This window comes from Alligator mississippiensis, chromosome 2, assembly GCF_030867095.1.
Source record: "Alligator mississippiensis isolate rAllMis1 chromosome 2, rAllMis1, whole genome shotgun sequence".
NCBI lineage: Eukaryota > Metazoa > Chordata > Crocodylia > Alligatoridae > Alligator > Alligator mississippiensis.
In genome coordinates, this window is record NC_081825.1 from 288,928,790 (window position 1) to 288,952,602 (window position 23,813).

Here is a 23,813-nt window from a genome sequence, read left to right on the forward strand (position 1 = left end):
AAAGATTTTTGTGATTTGGGGGCCTGATTAATAATATTTCAGTGATTGAAGATGGCAGTAATATTGAGTACTCAATTATAACCTTGTTAACATAGCTGTATCATTGCCCAATCCTGACAGATAGCAAAGGTTCTGTAGCACCCTTGAGCAATTCCTTTCAGTCAACCCAAGTGTGGAGTTGATTGACTTGGGCCAGAGCTGTGTCCAGACTTTCCTAACAGTATGTGGAACTCCTCAGATCACACAGGAAATTGAAAATGGAGTCAAGTGAGAAATCCTGTAGACCACTAAGAAGAATGAATATACCATGTTTAGTAAATGGAGAGAATTTTAACATTAAAGTCTGACTGATGGACATTAAAATTTAACATTAGTGTTTCCTGTGTGGATTATGTATTCTTAGTGGCATCATCTTCTAGTATCACTTACTGGCTTTGACTGGGTTTGTGACTTTCTAAGGGATGGATGGCAATGTTTTCAAACAAGGTTCTTTGGGTGAATCTGATATGTTTTATTAGACCAACTTAAATAGCTGGAAAACAATTATTAAGCAAGCTTTCAGGTTCAAAAACCCTTCGTCAGGCTAAGGAAGTTTCAGCAGTCGGTGTGTGCTCTTCCTGGATGGAATGAAAAGTAAAGAAGCCAGCGGCTGGGCTGGTATGCATACAAGACAGGCAGTCAGTGAAAACGTAGATTGAGGAGTCCATGGGTGAGAGACAGGCTGGGGAGGTGGGGAAGAGAGAGGAGGAGGATGAATAGTGGAGAGATACCTGGGGAGTCAGATGTCAGGCAGGTTATACTGTGTCATAAATCCAATGTCTATATTTAGTCCATGATTTTTAGTATCCAGGAGGTTGATGAAGTGGAGTTCATAGGCTTGTCTCTGGGAAGTGTTGTGTAAGTTTCCTTTGAGGATCAGGACTGAGAGATTGGAGAGAGAGTGGTTTTCTTGTGAGAAATGTGCCCCCACGGGTAATTGGGTATTCTTGTCTTTGATAGATTTCCGGTGTGCGCTCATCCTGGTGCGCAGTTGTTGTTTGGTCTCTCCTACATATCTTCCATCAGGGCATTTGGTGCATTGGATGAGGTATATTACATTTCTGGAGGTGCAGCTGTAAGATCCGGGAATGCTGATGGCTCTGTTGTGGGGTGTAGTCATTGTGTGGGTGGTGGAGATGTGTTGGCAGGTTTTGCATTCTTGTCATGGCACAGTCTGGATCCTTTTGGTGTGTTCTGGGCTTAAGGAAGTTTGCTTCTGGTGATGAGGTTAGCGAGGTTCGGTGCTTGTTTGAAGGCTAGGATGGGTGGCTCTGGGAAGATCTTTTTAAGAATAGGGTCTCTTTCTAGTATGGGTTGCAATTTGAGGATTTTCCGTACAGGTTCAAGGGAGGGGTGATATGTCATAACCAGCAGTGTGCGATTTGTGGGGGGGTTTCTTCTGTACTGCAGCGGGTCTTCATGTGGTATCCGGGTGGCTCTTTCAAACGTGCGATCTCTCTCTCTGGAAGAGTGTCCTGGTTGGGTGAAAGCCTTTTTAAGGTTGCTGCTGGGAGGGAGCACAGGGGTCAGCCCTGGGCTCCAGGTGGCAGTGCTGAGCGGCAGACCAGCTGACTGGGGCATGAGGGTGCAACCTTGCAGAGCTGGGCAGCAGGCAGCTTCCAGACTGTAGCACCCTCATTCCCTAGCCAGCCCTGGTCAGTCTACACGTGCATTTCAGCGCACGTAATTACTCCGCCATAGGGTAGTACTTGTTCCAGATGGTACTATCCTAAAGCAGAGTTAATTAATTTACCGCACCCTAATTCTGGCACACACGTGACTGCAATGCTTCACTGAAGAGCTAATTAGTGAACTCTGCAGCAAAGCACATGCGTAGCTGCAACCAAGTGTGATTTTCAAATCCTCCTTGGCACCTATTGACATCTTTAGGCACCTAAACACCTCTCAAAACCTAACCTAAATAACTTTTGTAAATAAGACTTCAGAACCTAAATCACAATCCCCTGACTACTACACACAACTCCAAATATGCTTCACAGCTATGCAGAAGAACTTCAGAGAAAATTAGAAATCATCTACTTCACCTAATCTACTCCAAAAGAGACCAACTCAGGAAGGAAATCATATACTACAACAACTTAAAAGACAGAAATCCAATCATCTTCCCTAACTATAAAGAATGGATACAAAGAGATTATGAAAAACTTTCTACAACGTTCATCCTACATAAAAAGAAGAAATGGAACAAATTACTCCAAGAACAAGCTCCCCAGCCACAAAACAACCATCAGGAACACCAACACCTTACAACTTTCCAACCTCAGACTCGATGAAACTGAAAGCAGCAACCAACCCACAAATATTATCAATCTCTCCACATACACGCTTACCAAAACTTAAAAATCTATCCTTTCTAAAGGCCTAAATTTCTGTCCAGAAAAATATCCTAATAAAATACTTCAATGTGGAGAACTAGAAGAATTCTTCCAATGCCTCCGCCTCAAGGAATATTTCCACAAACAACCTGAACCCACTCCCAACAACAACTCATCCTCTGACAACATTCAGGAAAAGATCAATGCCAAAAAACCCCCAAAAAATCAGATTGGACACCTCACAGTGGACAAAACCCTAACCTTGACCGCTACATTGACTGCTTCAGGGAAAAAATGAACAATGAAATAATCAGCAACACACGCCACCACAACAACCTCTCTCTACCTGAGAAAAAGGCCATAGAATCTCTAAGATCTAACCACCAAATAGTAATAAAATCAGTAGATAAAGGAGGAGCCATAGTCATCCGAAACCATGAAAAGTACATAAGGAAGCCAAAAGACAGCTCTCTGACACCACCTACTACAAAGAACTACAAGAAGATCCTACTCCCCTTTTCACCAAAAAACTCCACAATACCATCAAATCATTTCCATCAAGACTACAAGAAAAACTACAGACCTTGATCCCCCTACTACCTAATCCGGGGACTTTTTACATGCTCCCTAAAATCCACAAACAAGGGACCCTGGCAGACCTATCATATCCAACCATGGGACCCTAACTGAGGAAATATCAGGTTTCGTTGAATCGATCCTAAAACCGCTCATCACCCACAGAGCAAGTTTTGTCCAAGACACTACAGACTTTCTACGGAAACTTAAAAACAGACCACCTTCCCAGCAACACCCTCCTAGCCACCATGGACATTACCAGCCTATATACCAACATCCCACACCAGGATGCCTTACATATCTACAGGAACAAGATTACAACTCAGAATACAGACCCAAAGATACTACTGACCTTATACACTTCATCCTCACACACAACAATTTCACTTCTAATAATCAACACTTTCTCCAGATGATGGGAACAGCTATGGGCACCAAAATGGCCCCACAGTATGCCAACCTTTTTATAAGCCACCTGGAAGAAGACTTCCTCAAGGACTGCACCATTAAACCCTTGCTATACTTAAGATATATCAACGGCATCTTCATCATTTGGACTGAAAACCTATAATCTCTGAGTTCCATCAGAAATTCAACAATCACCATCCCTCCATCCAACTTTCTCTAAAATACTCCAGCACCAACATCTCCTTTTTAGACACGATGATCAGTATCCAGAATGATAAAATACAGACCACGTTATACAAGAAACCCACAGACCAACATACATATCTGCACAGAACCAGCAGTCACCCTAAACACACCAAAAATGATGTGATATACAGCGAAGCCCTCAGATACCACCTGCCCAGGGCTTCTCCACCCTGGCTCAGACTCCTGAGGTTCCGGGCACTCGTGTAGACATTGCACCCGGGAGCAGTTGACTCCAGCGTGAACTGCATCAGAGTTTCTTGCTATGTGCTAATTATACATGTAGATAAATTAATTAACTCTGTGTTAGGATAGTACTGTCTGGGACAAGTACTATCCTATGGGAGAGTAAGGGTCAAAAAAAACCCGCAAGAAAAAAGCGGGGCGGCACAGGTGGGGCAGTGTGCACTGCCTGAAACTGGAGCCTGGCCAGCCACAGCCATGCTCTAGCTTCCTGCCAGGCTCCCAGCTGCAGAAGTCACATGGCTGCAGCTTCCCCAGCACCCAGGACCCCAGGTAAGGCTGCTGTAGCCTCTCCTACCCCATCCAAGGTAACCTACCACATGCCAGAGGGTGCATGGCACAGGCATTCCCTGGGGACAACCAGCAGCAGCATGCTTGTCTGGATGCAGCCGCTGTGTGCTAATTTATATCTTTTAGGTATCTAAAGTACCTTTAGGTTAGGTTTATACATCTCAAGACAAAACCACATAGGCTTATACATCTCAAGACAGAACTACACGTATGCCTGGCACTGCTGTGCTAAAACATGTTGCATCCTCTCCACACATGCTAGTTCCCACACTGGAAGCAATATAGCCACGGGACTGTTCATATACCAATAAACTCTCTCAGAACTTACTGGCATCTCTTCAGTGTAACACACATCTCTACTGCTAGTTTGGGAGCGAATACAAGCAGAAGAGGCATAGTGTGTCTTTCTTGTACTGTATAGACATATCCTAAATACTGAAAATTTTTCTTTTAAGAATCTTACTCTGTTACAGTGAAACATGAGCTTCTAGCTGCTAAAGTCATGTTTAAATATGAGATTTAAGCTACTTAGCAATTTTGACATTTCTGAAAATTGTTACAAGCAACTTCGCTGATAGATACCCTTGATCTGCTCTAGGTGCTTGATTTAGTATTGGGGGTATACTTGGTAGCCATGTTGGTCTGAGACAAAAAGACGTACAAAAAACTAGAACTCTTGGTTCCAAAATGATACCTGTTATTAGACCAACTGGAAAATGGCAAGAAAACTGTCCTTTTCTGAAAGCTTTCAGGATCAAAGTCCCTTCATCAGGCTCTGGGAAAAGTGTAGATGGTACAAGATGATAAAAAGTCCCCATAGGTAGGAGATAAACTTCATTTTTGCACAGAGGGAGCTGAAGATGGAGACTGTCCCTCTGGGTCCATGAGTGTCTTTGCGAGCTGTGTTGAGTAGCTCTTTGATGTGTTGATCAGGTAAAATTCCTTCCCTGGAGGTGTCCAGAAAGCTTGCAGAAAGGGACACTTTTCTTGCCATTTTCCAGTTGGTCTAATAAAAGGTATCATTTTGGACCCAAAAGTTCCAGTTTTTTGTATGTCTTTTTGTCTCAGACCAACACGGCTACCACGTACATCTCTGAAACATGGAAGATGCTGAATTTTAGCCGATTTTTGGATTTTAAACCTCACTGGAGAACAACAAGGAAGGTGTTTTACCTCCCTGCCTGCTATCTGACACCTCCAGGGAAGGAATTCTACCTGATCTACACATCAAAGAGCTACTCAACACAGCTCACAAAGACACTCTCATGGACCCAGAGGGACAGACTTCCATCCTCAGCTCCCTCTGGCAAAAATGAAGTTTATTTCCTACCTGTGGGCACTTTTTATCACCTTGTACCATCTACACTTTTCCCAGAGCCTGATGAAGGGCTTTGATCCTGAAAGCTTGCAGAAAAGGACAATTTTCTTGCCATTTTCCAGTTGGTCTAATAAAAGGTATCATTTTGGAACAAAGAGTTCTAGTTTTTTGTATGACTTAGTATTGAACATTTGAACATCTATCAATCACTAAAAAAAAAGCATTCCTACTTCTAATATGTAAAAACTAATAGAATCCATATAAGCAATAGCTAGTCTTCATTGGAAAGTTGAACAATAACCAAAAATCTAAGATGAACTGGAAATGCTGCTGACTGGACCAAGACAAAAAAGCAGGAAAAAAAATCAAACTACCAGATCTTTTTGCTATGACAATAGGGAGACACTGCAGTGGCCCTGATCATTTGTCTATGTTTCTCTCTTGCAGGGTGGAAATAATGCAGGCCATACTGTGGTTGTTGACGGGAAGGAATATGACTTTCACCTCTTTCCTAGTGGCATAATTAATCCAAAGGCAATTTCCTTCATTGGTAAGATACTTTTGAATATGTCTAGACATTAATATTGGGTAATCATAATCATAGTTTGATAAAGCAAGCAGAAAAAAAAAGATCATGGAGTTCATTTGCCACCTTTCAAATCATCAGTTATTCCACAATCACTGGGCATATCTGTACCATTAACTTACTATGCCAGACAGCACCCTGCTGAAACATAATACATAGCTCCACATGTATTACCTCCCATATCAAAAGTAATGCAAAATCCTGTACTTGGGATGGAACAATGGCATGCATCTTAGTGTAGGCATCTTAGCATATAGATCCAGCAGCCTAAACTGCAGGCTCTTGACTGAGCTATTTAGCCTCCCGCAGCACTGTATGAAAACTGCTACCCTACTGATTCAGCAGGGAGTGCATGTATGCCAGAGTGATGTTTGGAGCATGGCACTGCCTATCCCTGTATGTTACGGTAGGGATGTGCCCAATGTCATTTTAAAGAGAAATTGAAGTAGTGAAAACATGAATTCTCCCTTTCAGTCTCTTTGCTGTTCTTTACGGTGTTTAAGGATACAAGTTTAACTAGCACCCTCTATTTAAATATTCAAATGTTATACATGCTTACATACATGTGCCCACTTTGCAGATGCAAATGCTTTGATGTATGCTAGATGATCCTGTTGCTTTTCTACAGCCCTCTTCTCCTCTGCATTCTAGAAATAGGTACCAAGAAAGGGCTCTGCCTGAAAGTGTTTTTAGACTGTCTCCTGTCACCTATGCTTCCTGAGATGTGAGCTTTTCTGAGTTGATGTCATGTGATAATGTGATGGTATTTGTATCACAACTTCACAATGAAAAATATCATCACAACCTATTTTGCATTGGGCCTGCTGATTTTTCTGCCTGGAATGTAAAGTGGGTGTATCTAACCTCATTTCATACAAAATAGTTGTCCCTTCCATGACCTGCACCTCATTCTCAGTTTTTCAATAGGGGATTTACTGTAACTCAGCTAATCTAATAGGTTAGTAACAAAATAGAACCCCATGACCAGATTAAAAAAAGAGAATTCAGGAGCCTATCAGGATTTGATAAACCTGACTTCACACATCCCACATCCTAACTGCTTGTTTTACATGAACAAACTGTGTTTTCTGGGCCTAATTTATGAATCTCAGCTTGAATTTGTAGCCCTAGCAGCTGAACCAGTGTTAAAACTGCAGTCTACAAATGGCCTTAAATTATCACACCCTTTAGCAGGACAGATTTATAGGGAGCACATAAGAAATTACAAATATATTTAATCACTTAAAAAAGAATAGATTTTAAAATATTGTGCATATGTCAGGTCCATCTTAGGTGTTGTGATGTCATAATGTTTACTAAATAAAATAGGTGTTGTTCCTTTAATATGGGACGAAACTAATTTTAAAAAATATTAAAAATTGCTCAGGTACTAGATTGCTGAATTACTAGATTTCATATAAATAAAAATTAAATTACAGATTTAAAAGGGGGTAGAGAGTGAAGGGGAGAAATGCTTGAGCGTGCATCATCAGACGAGAACTAACTGTAGATTGGCATCAGTTAACCTAACCTAATGAATACTTGTATGTGTCCCTAGCACAGCCCTGGGGCTGTGCTATTTTTACATCCCCAACCCTAACCAAGCTGTTTGCCCCCCTGAACAACACACCTCCAGATTAGGCGGCTCCCTGCTGGACATGGAAGTCCCTTCCCTAGGATCATCCATCCCCCAACACCTTGCACCCACCAGTGCCCCCCCCCCGGACCTCTCACCCCTGTTGCCCACACACCCCCTTTCACGCAGTGGTGAATGCTTGCATGTGGTGATCCCAGCCTAGATTTGATGGCTTAAACTAAACCATCAAAACCTGAGCTGAATCCCATGAATGCTTGTCCGCATCCTTGCTATGCCTGGGGCCCTTGATATCAGCCTGTGTGCCTGCATTTACCCTGTAACAGGAGCTCAGACCTCAGTGAAACAGGCCTAAGCTGTCTTAATGTCACATACTGAGGGGCATGTGCGCACACAGCCACTGTGGAGCAGCTGAAGCCCAGTAAATCCCTTCTTATTAACTCACTGTAATTTGTGCAGTTCTCTATACCCTTAGATTCATGTCTAGGTTTCACTCTCCTTTTATTTTCCAAAACTTTGGAGAGTCTCAGATATGTAGTCCTAGTTCTGGCAAATATTCGCTTATAACATTAAAATATATCAAAACTGTTTCCCTGGTGACAAATTTGGTGTACTCTGTTGCTAGTTAGCATGGAAAGTAATTAATGACCAACATCTAGTTAGCAGAGAAGCTGCATTTCTTTTGCTTCTAGGAAAAAGTAAATAGCAGCTGTTTCCATCTGACTAGATCTCTAATCCCTCCCCATCTCCAGTACACACTCTGTATTGCTTATGGAATTTAATTTGAAGCTTCATAGTAAGGAGAAGGGATTGCTCATATATCAGAACAGCTATTTTGAGCTGAGTCTAAAGGACATGCAAATATAGAAGATTTAAAGTAAGAACTGTCCCTGGTGTAATCTGCCGTCTTTGATCTTACACCAATGAAGAATTTGAGACCAAAGGCCTGATTCAGTGCCCACTATAATGAACAAAGATAATCTATGGACCTCAGCTGTTTGTGGATCAGGCTTCAAATACAGATGTAGGCAGGTAAAATGGTTGAAATTTCAGTAGGCTTGTACCTGTTTACCCCAAACTTGGATTTGGTCTTAATAGTTCTTGAAGCCAGTTAGTGATGAGCACATGATAACCTTGAGTCCTAGCAGTTTTTAGTAATATTTCAGTATTTAAAAAATGAGGTTTATGTCATTCATTTAGAAGAATAGCTATTCTTTTTCCTGCTTTTAAATCATTCTTTTGTGTGTTTCCAAAGGTAATGGGGTGGTTATACATTTACCAGGCTTGTTTGAAGAAGCTGAAAAAAACGAGAAGAAAGGTTTGTGTTAAGCAGTTTTTTAAAATGGTTTTATACTGACAGCTAAATCTTAAGTTCTTTCCAGACCCGCATTTTGACTTTTTGCGACAAGTATTCTGTACTGCAAATTTCTTGCCTTAAAATCATTAAGAAAGAACTACTGAAAAAAATGTTGTTTCATTTGTCTGGGCAAATTTCTAAGAAGGAGCCTCTAAATTTTATGGGTACAGTCATTTGGTGCCACAATAGATAATAGACATAGAGTGAAGTCCTGCATGCTGTATGCAACATGTGCTGGCCTCTGGCCCTGCACACTGCATACAGCAGATAGTCTGGCATGCACAGTGCATGGGGTCAGCCCAGGGTGCACACTGCATACACTGTCTGGGCTGTACCGGCCCCACAGGCTGGATCTGGTGCATGGGGCTGGTCTGAGCCAGGTTTGGTCCATGGACTGGCCCTGTGCCCGCCATCCATCCCATGGGGCCAGATTAGGTTGACATCCTGGCTGTAGACATTTAATCAGGACTCTATTGTTTTTTAATGAAAGAAGCAACTATCATCATTAACAACAGAGTGAAAAGCTTTTGCCTTAATTTGTAACAATTTTGACTGTGCTGATTGGCAGTACACTGGCGTTATAAGCACATCTTGATACTATTTTTGTCCATACCAAAATGAGAAAATACAGTCCCCAGCTGAAAGCAGTCAGTGTGAAAACAGTCCATTAGCAGAAAATGGTAATGAAGGAACTGAATAGTCAGCCATGGTTTAACCAAAATAACTTTCCCAGTGTTTATAATAAACTAGGTTTCTAGGTTATGGCATATTTAATAAGAAAGGGAGCTAGAAGAAAGATAAAGAAAAACTAAAAGTAAATCTTTGAGTATAACAACAACAGGGGAATATAAACTTTAAAATGTATGTGTATATTTTCTGACAGGTTTAAAGGACTGGGAGAAAAGACTCATTATCTCAGACAGAGCACATATTGGTAAGAATTTTACAGAAGTGGAGATTAAAGATAGGGAAAAGATTGAGAGAAAATGCAAATTAAAGATCCCAAAGATGCTTTCAAAACTGCTTTGTTCCTGTGCAGTTTACATCTAAAATATTGTTTTTTTTTCCCAAGTTGTATAAGATGCACATAAACCTTATGCATCAGATATTAATGGAATTGGTATCATCCAACAAATAGTACTGAACTGTTGTTTTCTAATACTCTGTAACAAAACAGTGACTATGTTTTCATGTGAAAGGAACAGTGAACAATTAAAAGTCACAGTGGCTTTTTCTCTCCAGGAAGATCCACAGTGACTATGTAGGAACCATCATTTATGTATTATGATTAGGGACCTATTTAAAGAGTGGCGAGACAAAGGGTTTTCCGTGGCCCGTAGAGCCAATTTTGCAGGCATTTCTCAGTGGCCCCGCCCCTCAGTGCTGATTGGCAGAGAGGCTCCCAGGGGGCAATGAGGTGGCAGCCACTGTCTTGATTCCTGGCTGCCCTTTGTGCTGCCCGCCCCTTGGTGCTGATTGGTGGAGAAGCCCTGGCAGAAGGGTGAAGGGATGAGGGGGCAGCCACCATCATGTCTGCTGCCTTTTAGGCTGCCTTGCCGGCTGACACCTTCCCCTCCTGGCAGCAAGGACCACTGGCTCCCCAGCATTTTATTTTTATTCAGTATTTTTTGTTGATTTTTTTGATTCTGTGGACAATTCTGGATTTTGTGGTTTCCACAACATCCACAAAACCGCAAATTAAGTAGGTTTCTAATTATGATGCCTAAAAATTGACTGGCCCCAGGAGCATGCTATAAACAAGACGAGGCCTGTAGGATCCCTGTGGAGTCACTCTAGAAGACTGAGATGCTCTCTCCATCCAGAGAACGAGGAGACAGTCACTCCACATAGCCCTGAAGTGTCCAGAGGTCGAACAGGAAACACCAAGCACAGAGGTGTATCGAAACTTCTTCCTCTCTGGAGCTTAGGCACCCAAGTCCTGTTTTGATGCCTATTCAATTAATCTGGATTAGGCCCTTAGTTCTTAAGTTGTAGATATGTCTAATTTTTTTAATGTTTTTCTGCTTTGATTCTCACCTTGTTCACGTGGTTTTTGCTGCTGTGCAGTGTTTGACTTTCATCAAGCTGTTGATGGACTTCAAGAAGTACAACGCCAAGCACAAGAGGGAAAAAAGTAATTATATATCAGTGCTTTTATCCTGTCAATAATGTTTCAAATTGGGAAAGCTGGTATAATTTTTTAAAGCAGTCCAGTATATTATGATCATCCCCAGTGGCCACTTGCAAACCCACTGGAAACTGCAAGCTTGGGACCAGCTCATAATAATGTCCCCAAAGTTTCCTACCAGTGACTTCTAGTTTTGGAATGTGGTTGCAGTCACAGGTCAGTGGGGCAGAATGGGGCACATGGGATGGCTGGGATATGCCACCCCCCAATGGTGTGGACAGTCTCATTGAGGACAGAATTAAAACTGAAATGACCTTGGCCCAAAATAAATAGGATGAAATTCAGTAGGAACAAGTGGAAAGAACCACACTTAGGAAGAAACAGTCAAATGCACAAATACAAATTGGAAATGACTGGCTAGTCTGCAGTACTGCAGAAAAAGAGTTACAGTGGACCACAAGCTGAATATGAGTCAATGATGTAATATAGTTGCAAAAAAGGGTAATAGCATACTATTCACAGGAGAATTCACATGCAAGTCATGGCAAGTTATCCTTCTACTCAATTCAGCACTGGTGAGGCTTCACCTGGAGTGCTATGTTCATCTTCCTTCAAGAAGGATATGGACAAATTGAAAAGAGTCAGAAGGAAAGCAACAAACATGAGAGGTCTAGAAAACATGACATACAAAGAAATGTTGGAAGATTTGGGATTATGTAGTCTAGAGAAGAAAAGACTGAGGGGAGGCTTAACAATAGAGAGGCAGTTGTTCTCTGTATCCAGAGAAAACAAGACAAGCAATAATGAATTTAAAGTGTAGTAAGAGATGGAGGTTGGACATTCAAAAGAACTGTCTAATTATCATGGTGGTTAAGCACTGGAACCATTCGCATAGGTCCCCTAAGGAAAAGTAAGAGCAGGGCTGAGAATGCGGTCCTTTATAAGGCTGGCCACCCACTTGGCTGTTCTCTTCCCAGCTTATCTCATTTGCACGCAAGGATTAGTCCTTTTCTGTACAGAGAGTTAGCGATAGAAACAGTGAATATCTTTAGTTATAAATAGGTTAGAGAAGGGAGTTGGCAACCTGTAGTGCATGAGCTGCATCTGGCTCACCAAACAGTTGTGTCCTGCCTGTGATTTTGTGGCAAGGGACAATGTCTGAAATTCAGCAGCAATATAACAGGGAAAATGGCAGCAGCTTAAAAGCAGTGCAGCAGGGGAAAGTAATATTGGCAGCTGGGTCAAGAACAGCAGCCCACCAAGTGCCATTAGTTTGGCCTGCAGCTTCTAAAAGGTTGCCATCTCCTGGGTTACAGCTTTATTCATAAAATATGCTTCTCCATTTCAGAATGCTTCTCTAATAAGCAGCATATAGCAGAGTTCTGATAAAAATTTCCTAATATAAAGCATGTTGTGTGAACAGACATTTCTCATCTTTTTATTAGTATTGGCACAACAAAGAAAGGCATTGGACCAACATATTCTTCCAAAGCTGCAAGAACAGGCCTTCGTGTTTGTGATCTGCTTGCAGATTTTGATGAATTTTCTTCCAGGTATAATCATTAACACTTCTAAAATAACATATTAAGATAAGGTACATGTGGATGACAGCTTTGCTTTTATAGGGGACATTTTTTAAAGTGATAAATATGAGCTTTGTGCGTATATCCTTTAAACTAAATATTTCCACAATTTCCCTCCACATTTTTTTTTGTGTGCTGTATACAGTGTCCAGTCATTTTAAATATACTGGATGTTGGCAGATGTTGTTTTACACTTGTACAGGAGTTACACATCCTTTCACTGTATAGCCATTCCATATCTTATATCATACAAACTGAATTGTTGCCAAGATTTTTCAAACAGATAATCAATGAAAGTGCTGCATACTTCATTTTTGGATGTTTTACAGATTCAAGAATCTCGCGCAGCAGTACAAGTCAATGTTTCCCAATTTGGAAATAGACATAGATGGGCAACTGAAAAAACTAAAGGTAAAGATTTCACAATTTTTGTTTTAATTTGGGGATATTTAAAAAAAAAATCAAAGCTTCAAAGTAGAAAAATATTCAAATAAAAGGTAAGTCCATTCAGAAATGTCCCTGAGCTGCTTCTTATAACAAGGCCCAAAGAATTCATTCAAAATGAAAACTACACAATTTGAAAAATGAAAGGACATTAAAGAAATGCATACACTCATAAATAATGATACAATACTTGGCTACAGCAAAATGTGTCTTGCAATAGAATGTCTTCTAGTCAGGAGTATGAAAATAACCCTAACATATAGAAAGACACTGTTGTATTTTACAAAAGAAATGTAGTTTTGAGCCTGTCATGTTAGGGTTACTTGTGAGTTTTCTGTCACAGATGACCACATTGTTCAGCCACTCTTCTAGCACTGTTTGGTGAAACTGGTATTTCTACTAAAACTTTCAGGGATATGCTGAAAAAATAAGACCAATGGTCCGAGATGGTGTTTATTTTATGTATGAAGCTCTTCATGGGTCCCCAAAGAAAATTCTTGTTGAAGGTGCCAATGCAGCACTACTTGACATTGACTTTGGTAAGTTAAGTAAAGGAGATTTAACTCCTGAAAGATGGCTTGTTTTGTCTTTGCATCAGCCTTGCTTAGAGTAGGAAGTCAGAAAAGGTCCCTATTGTGTGGACAACATGTAGACTGAAGAGCCTTTTACTGCAGCCCCTCTCTGCGAGATCTACAAGACACTAGAACTGTCTAGTCCAAAGAACTGGAAGGCTTCATAACAGCCTTCTGTGCCATGCTGTCTAGGGCTGGCACCAAAACCCTTTCTGTGATATATAAGTTCATGGAAACACTCCTCTGTGCAGGTACTTTATGAGCAGCCCCATCACAGCCTCTGTGCTTCAGATAGGTGGTGCTGAGGGCTTTATGAATTTCATCTTCACAGCCAGTCTTAAATCAGGTGCAAGGGATGGATGCATATGACTTCATGCATCGGGCATACTTCACAGTGAAAAGAATGGAGCCCAAAGCATAAGAAACCTGTGATTTTCTGTAATTGTCAGAACGAGCATCTTAGGCACTCTAATACTCCAGTTACATGATGTAGGAGCCCCAGTCAGGAAAACTAATTCATGTGAAGTACCCTTTACATTGCTAGGGAGGAATGCCTTTGTTTTTCATCTCCATGGAAACAAGACTGCATCTGTTTTTGTTTTTTTTTTTCTTGGCAGGCACATACCCATTTGTGACTTCATCAAACTGCACCGTGGGTGGTGTGTGCACAGGACTCGGTGTTCCTCCCCAGAACATTGGTGAAGTATATGGCGTGGTGAAGGCCTACACCACAAGAGTGGGAATTGGAGCCTTTCCCACTGAGCAGATTAACGTAGGTTTGACAGTACAACACCAAATGTGTAGAGCAGGGGTTGGCAATGTTTTTGGCTGGAGTGCCAGAAACACCCCAACCCTGACCCATGCCCCGACATGGTGTGCCAGGAGCAGACTGTGGGGGAGCTGCTAAGGGCCCGATCCTTGTTGATGGCAGTGGCTGCACATGCATCTCTGGGCCAATGGTGGTGGAGGGGCCGGGGTTCCACTTCCTCAGCCCCTTCCACGCCCTGCACCCCAAGGTGTGCATGCAGTCACTGCCAGCACGGAGTTGATCCCAGGGCCCTGGAGCCCAGTGCAGCTGTTTGCAGCCTGCCTGCTAAAGCTTCCTAGAGCCTGGGCCAGCTGTACACAGCTGCACTGGGCTCCAGAGTCCTGGCACCAGCTCCATACTGCCGGCAGGTGCACATGTGCCTCAGAGTTGGGGGGGGGAGAGGCCTGGGGTAACACAACCCTGGCCCCTCCCCTGCCATCCACCCCGAGGCATGTGTGCAGTCACCACTGACACGGAACCTGGCCAAGGACTCTGGAGCCCAGTACAGCTTTGGGCAGCTGTAGCAGGCGGGGCAGCAGGCTGCAAACAGCTGTACGGGGCTCTGGAGCACTGGCATTGGCTCTGTAAAGGTGGTGACTGCATGCAAGTCTCCGGATGCATGGTAGGGGAGAGGATGGGGTTGCGCTGCTTCAGGCTGCTCCCCCACTGTCTGCCCAGTGGGGTGCATGCAGCTGCGACTGGCACAAAACCCAGCTGGGGCCCTGGAGCCCGGTGCAGCTGTTTGCAGCCTCCCAGCTGCAGCCAGCCCAGGTTATGGGTAGCTTCTGTCAACCATGGAGCCCTGGCTGCTTGCAGCAGGGCTTGCAGCCTCCCAGCTGCCTGCTGGCAGCAGCTACCCAAAGCCTGGGCTGGCGATGGTGTGCCAAGCAAAATGGCGTCATGTGCCATGCTCTGGCACATGTACATTAAAGCATTCAGTCCTATTGACCTTATTTCTTGGTTGCTCTACACCAGGGGTCAGTAACCCCCAGGTTACCAACCCCTGGTGTAGAGCAACCAAGAAATAAGGTCAATAGGACTGAATGCTTTAATAACAAGATAATGGGGTCCTGGTGATCTGTAATTGCCAGCATAACTCTTGATGTTGCATTGCAGCATCAAGAGATCACATTCATGAAAGCAGTTGATATTTAAGGAAAGGAAATACCATTATGATGATACTCTATTACAGTGACTTGGTCTAGCATAACAAATAGCATGATATAGATGCTATCATTTTATCTGATGGCTAGGAGTGCATTACTGTAGCAGTTGTTTACTGTAGGCCAGAACCTTCAACCTGTACTCAGGCATAACTCCACGTAACTTCAGTAGGAGTTTTGACTGTGTGTGGACTTGAAACTACAAGATACAGTCATGTCTAAGGGTTGGAGATATTCTGAATGATTTAAAAAAACAGAGCTGGTGTGTGCTTCAGCCAATCATATACAAGCTTATAAAAAATGTGTATTTTTAGTGGGGGTGAGGAGAAGGAGGATTTCAAGGGGCTGACAGTTTGCTTTTTTAAGGTGTATGTTGTATTTACAATGTCAAGGAGCTGCATAACTTCATTTAAAAATGAGTTATCCATCCATCAGCCAAGTCACTGGTCTAGATGAAGGTGACCATAAACAGACACATTTGAAGAGTATTTTGGAAACAACCTCTCCCTGCTAATTCCTCTGCTATACCGGCTTCCATAGATAGAGGATATTAGTCCCTAGTGACATTCCTTTTAAGAGAACTAACATTTTCTATTTAAAAAGAAAAACAAAAATGAGTAAGTTGCCTGTACTGGCTGATGTTTGTTCCCTTTACTGGTGAAACACTATCAGTGTCTTTCTTTCTCCTCTTGTAGGAAATTGGAGACCTCTTACAGTCCCGAGGCCATGAATGGGGTGTAACCACAGGCAGAAAAAGACGCTGTGGCTGGTTAGACCTTGTTATTTTGAAGTATGCTCATATGATCAATGGATTCACTGCGTAAGCATCACAGATTTTGTACTACATTTGGAACTGATAATTTTGCTCTTTGCGGAATAAATATGTAGGTAACATTAAAATCAGTCCAGTTAAGTGTTACAAGCAATAATGTAATTTAATAGAATATTGTCATAGACACATCAATCTTTGGCTGATAATATGTTTATTCTTGAAGCAGGTGATAAAATGATATTCTGATATAGGTTTTTAGGTTTTTTTAACTTTGTTTATATCAACTGAATGGGATGGAGTGAACAAAGATAGATTTTGCTGCAGTTTTTCATTATAACATTCTTGACCTAATACATTCCATATGGCTTAGGTCACGGATAAGCAAAATATGTCCCGCAGGCTGGATCTGTCCCGCCAACAGATTTGATCCAGCCTGCGGGTGGACAACCGCCAAGTAATAGGATGTGGCCCACGGGCGCGCACCAGCTTCAGCCGCTGTATGGTGCTGGGCAGGCAGGCAGCAGTGCTTCTGTTCAGCAGCATCAGCTGTGGGCCTGGGCAGGGCAGCAGTGTCAGTTGTGGATGCTGCTAGTAGGTTCAGGAGCTCAGACGCAGAACCTGCCCATGGCGTCCACAGCTGAGGTCGCTGTCCTCCCAGCACAGTGGAAGCTCCCACATGGCAGGAGCAGCATCTGTGTACCCAGGCAGAAGCTGCTGCCACACCAGGTGGGGGCAGTGTCAACTCTGGACACCGCTGGCAGGGTCTGCATCCAGGCTCCTGAACCTACCAGCGGCATCTACAGCTGATGCTGCCACTAGTCCTCTATGGCGAACTACAGCTCCACTGGGTTCTGGAAGAAGAGGGTGGGGGAGAAAGGAAGAGAGAAGAAACAGAGAGAGGGAGGAGAGACAGGGAAAGAAAAGAAAAGAGAAAGAGAGAAGAGGGAAAAGAGAGAGAGAGAAAGATGGATGTAGCCCTAGACAGGTTCCCAAAACTCATTAAGTGGCCCTCCAGCCAAAATAATTGCTCACCGCTGACTTAAGTCCTGATCTGAAGTGAATGAAAAGACTCCCATTCACTCCAGTTAGCATTGGACCAGTCTCTTACAGTAGAGACTTGGAGAAAATAAAGCACTTGTACCCTCAATAAAGTAAACAGTATGGCTCAAAGTGCACAGTAGTCAGTACATGTTTTTTTCCAACATTGAGGGAAACCATTTTTCCACATGGCTATGTTAAAAAGATAGTTTTTTAAAAAACGGATTAAATTAAAGGGCTGAGATGTTGCTGGTATTTAAGATGGCCAAGCAACTTGAATGGATGACAAGTTCGATCACTGTGTTTTAAAATTTTAAATGTATTTTGAAATGCCATTTTTGAGGAAACATTGACTGCTTGGTGCAGGTATTTCAGATCATAACACCGTCAAGCTAAATTAAAGCTTATGCGCATCTGTACACGTGCTCCGGTGTGGGGCGGGGGTATTTTAATTAGAACGGCTCTCAGGTGTCACTCTACTTAAAAATGGCCGGCAGTGTCTCATGTATTCAGCAGGGGACACTGAATACATGAGACACTGCGGCACGGGGGAGGGTTCTGATTCGAACTCTCGAGCACACTCAGCTCTGACGCACTTTAATCAAAACGTGTCAAAGCACCTGTAAAAGTGCCTATATCTGCTTGTGCCTAGTGCTAAACATAACAGCTAATCTGAATTATTGCTATGAAGTTTAATTTTAAAATGAAATATCATTTTGTACATTTGGATTTTACATAACAAAGGTCCACTAAAAATATGCCTATAATTTACAGACTTGCATATTGGTCAATGCAAAAGGGCTTCATACGCACAAATTCTTGAACCTGCAAATTTTACAGCTGCATAAATAGTGGTTACTGAAAATTTGGCCAGGTAGGTTTACTTCAGCCTTGCAAAATTAACCTTTTCTGTGAGCCTGGTGGAGTAATTATTTTTAAAATATACATTTTATCAGTCAAGAAACCAATAAATGAAACAATCCTTGTTCACTAATTTTTTTTAAAGAGAGTATTTACCTAAGTCATGCTTTGCTTTCACATATAGAGTTCCCATTTTGTGGAAATATTATTAAAGAACGGTTTGGTTCCCTTCTTATTTCAATGACATGTAATTACTACTCTTTTGTTCAGACAGCTGTATCAGTACTGCAGACCTTTAACACAAAGGTCACAAGGAAAAGTTGTATGCTGCGAGCAACACAAAGAACAAGTAGCCCAGTGCTTGTCTTTTCCCCCCAAATTTTTCCAGACAGTCCTCACATTTTCAGTTTTATCCTCCTTGACCCTGAGTAAATGTAACTGTGAAATGCACACATGCCTGGCCAGATGCTTAGATGTTTGACCTTTATACCCACTGAGGATCTGGCATGTTAGTTTTAGAAGTGTCTAACTCCTGCTTTAAAGTGCAGTCTGGCTTAAAAAGTATCTCTGTGAAATGGCTTCTTGGCTGCCTTGTTTGTCTTTTGATGACTTCTTTATGAAATGTTTCAAGCCAAGAAGTAAAAGACAGACCATTTAATTAAGAACCTTTTTAACTTATCCAAGGACCTGAACACTAGATTGGAAATTTTTCTTATGATGTATCGTCAGCAGTAATGAAGACTCTCTAGGACAAATGATGCTGTGAGGGGTAACTGATTGGCCCTGTAACTGGAATTTAGTCAATAATTCTGTTGGTACACAAGCCAAAATAAAACCTAGCTCTTTCTCTCTCAGTTATGTCAGTTCTACCTGGATAAAAGGAATAATAAGTAGTATTAAGGTAAAGGGATAATGACTTTCCACGAATAGAGGCTAGGAGTAAGAAATAAAAGTGCTGTTTTACTATCAAGTTTTCTGGGCAGAATTGTGTTTTAAAGGATGCAGTTAGTAGCGTTTGTTATATGAGCAGCTAAGTGTTTGGAAGTAAAGCTTGGTAATTCAGTTTTCACAGAGGCATGAATTCAGTTAATAAAGTTCATATTTTAATATATCTGCATTTTCCTGATTACTGGGCTGGCTGAGCTTGGTCCATGAGTACAAAAGTAGAAAAAGCAGGTGGAAGGGATTAAAGATGATGATGATAGAAGGGTTTATTTTATGTGTAACTTTATCCCATGTTTCTCTGAACAGTCTGGCATTAACAAAACTGGATATTCTGGATGTCCTTGATGAGATTAAAATTGGTGTTGCTTACAAACTGGGTGGAAAAAGAATTCCGTATTTTCCAGGTAATGTTGAAATATTGCTTGATGATCTGTTTTTCTCTCCTTTCTGTCAAGTGTTTTATGCTTAAAAAAAATTAGAGCTGATATCTGTTTTTTGCCCGATACCTTACATAGGAATGTACAGACGTAGAAGATAGGTATAAAATACTCCCAAATCAGAATAGTAGCAATTTACACTCACAAGATGCTACACACCTCATTGTTACGGTGACGTAGTGTCAGCGGACACAAACAGTGATGCTACACTACTGTATAGTAGCTCATTGCTACTGTGTAGTAGGGTCGGAAATGACCCATGCGCTGCCAGGACTGCACAGTAGCAGCGCTGCACAGTCATTTAGTGCAGTAACAACCGTGCAGTCGGGCACGTATGTAGACACGTCCACTGTGTACGAATTGTTACACAACGTGCAGGATGACAGCAATTCCAGCCTTTGGCCCTGTGTGTACAGCCCTATTGAATTTTTGTTTCATTACAATTTACCAATACATTTTAATGTCTGATGAACAAGAGTTTTGGCTAGAGGCGTGTATCAGTGTCATGATGTTTTACCAAAGAAAATGAAATTGAAAATGAGGGTTTATGTTATGAAAGATGAGATTGATACAATCAGGGCAAAGTTGTTTGTTGGATGCCACTAAAATAAGCAACAATCAACATGTTAGTTAGTATATATTTGCTGCAATACTATTTCTGTTAGAACTTTTTGGCTTTTGTTTAAAACAATATTTCATATATTGAACCTCAGCTTAAGATTGAATGATGTACAACCCTATAAAGTTTGGTCACTTTTCATGCTCCACTTCTCTTACCCAAATGATATTCTCCAAGTCCAGGGATTCTTGTTTTTTTTCACGTTTGCTCCTTCCCCTCAGAAGCCATACAGTGCTCCAAATTATTTGTGGTCAAGGCTTGAAAAAAAACCCAGAAGGGTATCATGTGCCCAGTTGCCATTGAATTTCAAGCAGGAGGGCTCCCTCTAGAGGTTCTCAGTTTAACTCCTGAATTGACTAAAATGACAACAGCAAGTAGATACCTTTCACCCATGAGCTATGTTCCCTGGTGCTATACCAGTCCTGTGCCCTGCTGATCATGGTAGAGAATAGCCAAGAATTGCTCTCAGTGAATACAAACATATATGTATTTAGAGTGCTGCACACAACGATCCACTAATTCCACTAGCCCTCTTATCTTCCAGACTAACTACACACAACCTGGACTACCTAATAATACAACACAGGGGCCGTGTCTACATGAGACGCTGGCTGCGCAATCATTACTGAGTCACTGTACAATAGTGCCAACAAATGTCTTTTTTGTGACACTACTGTGCAGTAGCGTCGCATCACAGTTGTTGCCATGCGATGCTACTGTGCGGTAGTATCAGGCTGCTGCACAGTCAGCATCTTGTGTAGACGCAGCCAGGGACTCCTTAATTTCTAACTCAAACTGAGCAATCATAGAAGGCACTAATGACTAAATTACAGCATCTGTTTCACTAAACTACTCTGCCTCGTGCTTCCCCAATAGCCAGCTTCAATAGGAAGAATGGAAGCTAATCTAGCTACTGTCTAATCTGTAGCCTGAGCTCTTTGCTGGAAAGCAGGTTCAAACTCCCTCTGAATAAGGGAAGCTTAGAACTTAGGTCCTTTTGCTCCCTGGGTAAGTGCCCTACCCAGTAAACTACTCAGTTAAGTAGGAGAAGGGCTGCCTGTGGCAGCAAACATCTGCATGCTTTTTTGCAACTAAAATGTTGGGATTTGCTCAGGGTTTTATGTGCATGCCTGGGTGTTTCTGTTCCCCCAAGTAACTATACACCCAGAGTGCAGCGTATGGAGTATGCCTAGAAGGGAAGTACATGAAGGATCTTGATCTAGGGATTCCATTTTTGCCACTGCTTGTGGAGCTGACCTGACAAAATAAAACTACTGTAGACAATTGTTTCCTTATCCTCCTAAAAATATTACTTCAGCTCTGAAGTAAATTAAATGGAATGTGTCACCAGACCCTTGGGAGTCAGAATGGTCTTTCTCAGGAAGATTTAATTTATCTTTAAGTATACAGTAATGAGGGAACAAACGTTTGACATTATAATATTCCTTTTTCATGCATTGGATTTAAATGTTACCAGACTTTTTTAAAGATCAAACTCTACATCCAAGATCTGTTTATGTGGAACTATTGTCTTACTCAGTATTAACTGTGTTTCCACAGCTAACCAGGAGATACTACAGAAAGTGGAAGTGGAGTATGAAACAATGCCTGGGTGGAAGACTGACACAACTGGTGCGAGAAAATGGGAAGACCTCCCACCCAAGGCACAGAATTACATACGATGTGTGGAAAATCATGTCGGGGTGCCAGGTAAATGTTCCTTTGGCTGTGCCCATGGGGATGCCACGGCATGTAAATACAGCTGTGTATAAATGTTTAACCCACCTAGCTAGGTTGGCCCTTCCTGGGATTGGAGTTGTGGGGACATGCCGTGAGGAAGCAGTATACCATATCACAACTACGAACACCAGGGCCTGCATGTTGTGCGCTCTTTCTGCTTCCCTCCTCTCCCCTCCCTGCCGCCTTCCACTCGCCTTGCTTGTTTGTAGTGAGGGGAGGGCTGCTTCTTTCTCTTTCCTTTCCCCGTCTCCCATTTCTTTGAGCTGCAGGCTGGGAAGAGTATTGCATTTAGATGCCTGAACTGGAGCCTGCTGTGCCTAGCGCTGCCACTATGGCTGATGAGGGTGGTATCAGAGCCATGAGACTGAGTACTGCCTACAGGAACTAGAAGTTTTCTAGATCTCCTTTGATGCCAGAAGCTAAGCTTATTGCCAGGGCAGGGATCTGGAAGGTATTTCTCCCATACAGCTGAACTGGCAAACAGACATTTAGGTTTTCAGCTTCCATTTGGCATCCAAAGACATCTAGTTTGGCGGGCTTACATTATAGTTGGCAGTGGCATGTCACTGTGGGGTTAGAAAGTGTCTTGAGTGAGGTTCCTGTAGCTCTGCAGGCTGCCTGGGTGTTGGTTGTGGGCACAACATAGTATACACAGGAATATGTCGCTGTATCTCATGCAAATAGGGTTCTACCTCTTTTTTTCCTCCTGCATCCAGCCTGGAGAAGGGGAGCAGGCTGGAGCGAAGTCAGGATCCCTGGGCAGGCTTAAGGAAATTGAGGGTACCTGATCTTTACACCCACCCTCATGCTTGTAGTGTCTAAGAACAGCACCAAAAGAAGCCAGCTAGGTACTAGGGTGGCTGTTTCAGTTCATAGATTCATAGATGCTTGGATCGGAAGCGACCTCAACAGATCATCGAGTCCAATCCCCTGCCTAGGCAGGAAAGAGCGCTGGGGTCAAATGACCCCAGCCAGATGCCTATTCAGCCTTCTCTTAAAGACCCCCAAGATAGGGGAGAGCACCACCTCCCTTGGAAGCCCAGTCCAAATTTTGGCTACCATCATTGTGAAGAAATTTTTCCTGATATTTAGCCTAAATCTGCTCTCTGTCAGTTTGTGACCATTATTCCTTGTTACCTGAAGAGGCACCCTGGTGAACAGAGCATCTCCAGTACCTTGCTGCATCCCCTTAATGAATTTGTAGGCATCCACAAGATCACCTCTCAGCCTTCTCTTGCGGAGGCTGAAGAGGTGCAGGTCCCTCAGTCTCTCCTCATAGGGCTTGTCCTGTAAGCCCCTAACCATATGAGTAGCCTCCTCTGGACCCTCTCAAGTCTATCAACATCCTTCTTGAAGTACGGTGCACAAAACTGGATGCAGTACTTCAACTGCGGTCTGACCAGTGCCGCATAGAGGGGAAGTATCACTTCCTTGGATCTGTTTGTCCTGCATCTGCTGATGCATGATAAAGTGCGGTTAGCTTTTGCTGATGATTTTGTCACACTGACGACTCATGTTCATCTTGGAGTCCACTATGACTCCGAGATCCCTTTCCGCTTCTGTGCTGCTGAGAGGGTCACTTCCCAGCCAGTAGATGTGCTGGATATTTTTGCACCCTAGGTGCAGCACTCTGCGATTGTCCTCGTTGTACTGCATGCCCTTGTCCTTGTTGGGTATTAGCTTTAAATGAAGTTGCAGCCTCAGCATTAAAC

At 42.5% G+C, this 23,813-nt stretch overlaps 1 protein-coding gene across 3 annotated transcripts in view; it reads left to right on the forward strand.

Moving 5' to 3' along the window:
- The window catches only part of ADSS1 (adenylosuccinate synthase 1), a 75,557-nt gene that overhangs the window by 44,812 nt on the left and 6,932 nt on the right, over window positions 1–23,813 (forward strand). For all 3 annotated transcript variants that reach the window (XM_059723287.1, XM_059723285.1, XM_059723286.1), the window contains 11 exons: window positions 5,902–6,004; window positions 8,890–8,952; window positions 9,875–9,925; window positions 11,059–11,125; window positions 12,565–12,672; window positions 13,032–13,113; window positions 13,559–13,685; window positions 14,336–14,490; window positions 16,385–16,509; window positions 19,612–19,709; window positions 21,922–22,071. In XM_059723287.1, coding sequence (XP_059579270.1) covers window positions 5,902–6,004; window positions 8,890–8,952; window positions 9,875–9,925; window positions 11,059–11,125; window positions 12,565–12,672; window positions 13,032–13,113; window positions 13,559–13,685; window positions 14,336–14,490; window positions 16,385–16,509; window positions 19,612–19,709; window positions 21,922–22,071 — 1,129 coding nt within the window. The remainder of the gene's footprint in view (window positions 1–5,901; window positions 6,005–8,889; window positions 8,953–9,874; window positions 9,926–11,058; window positions 11,126–12,564; window positions 12,673–13,031; window positions 13,114–13,558; window positions 13,686–14,335; window positions 14,491–16,384; window positions 16,510–19,611; window positions 19,710–21,921; window positions 22,072–23,813) is intronic.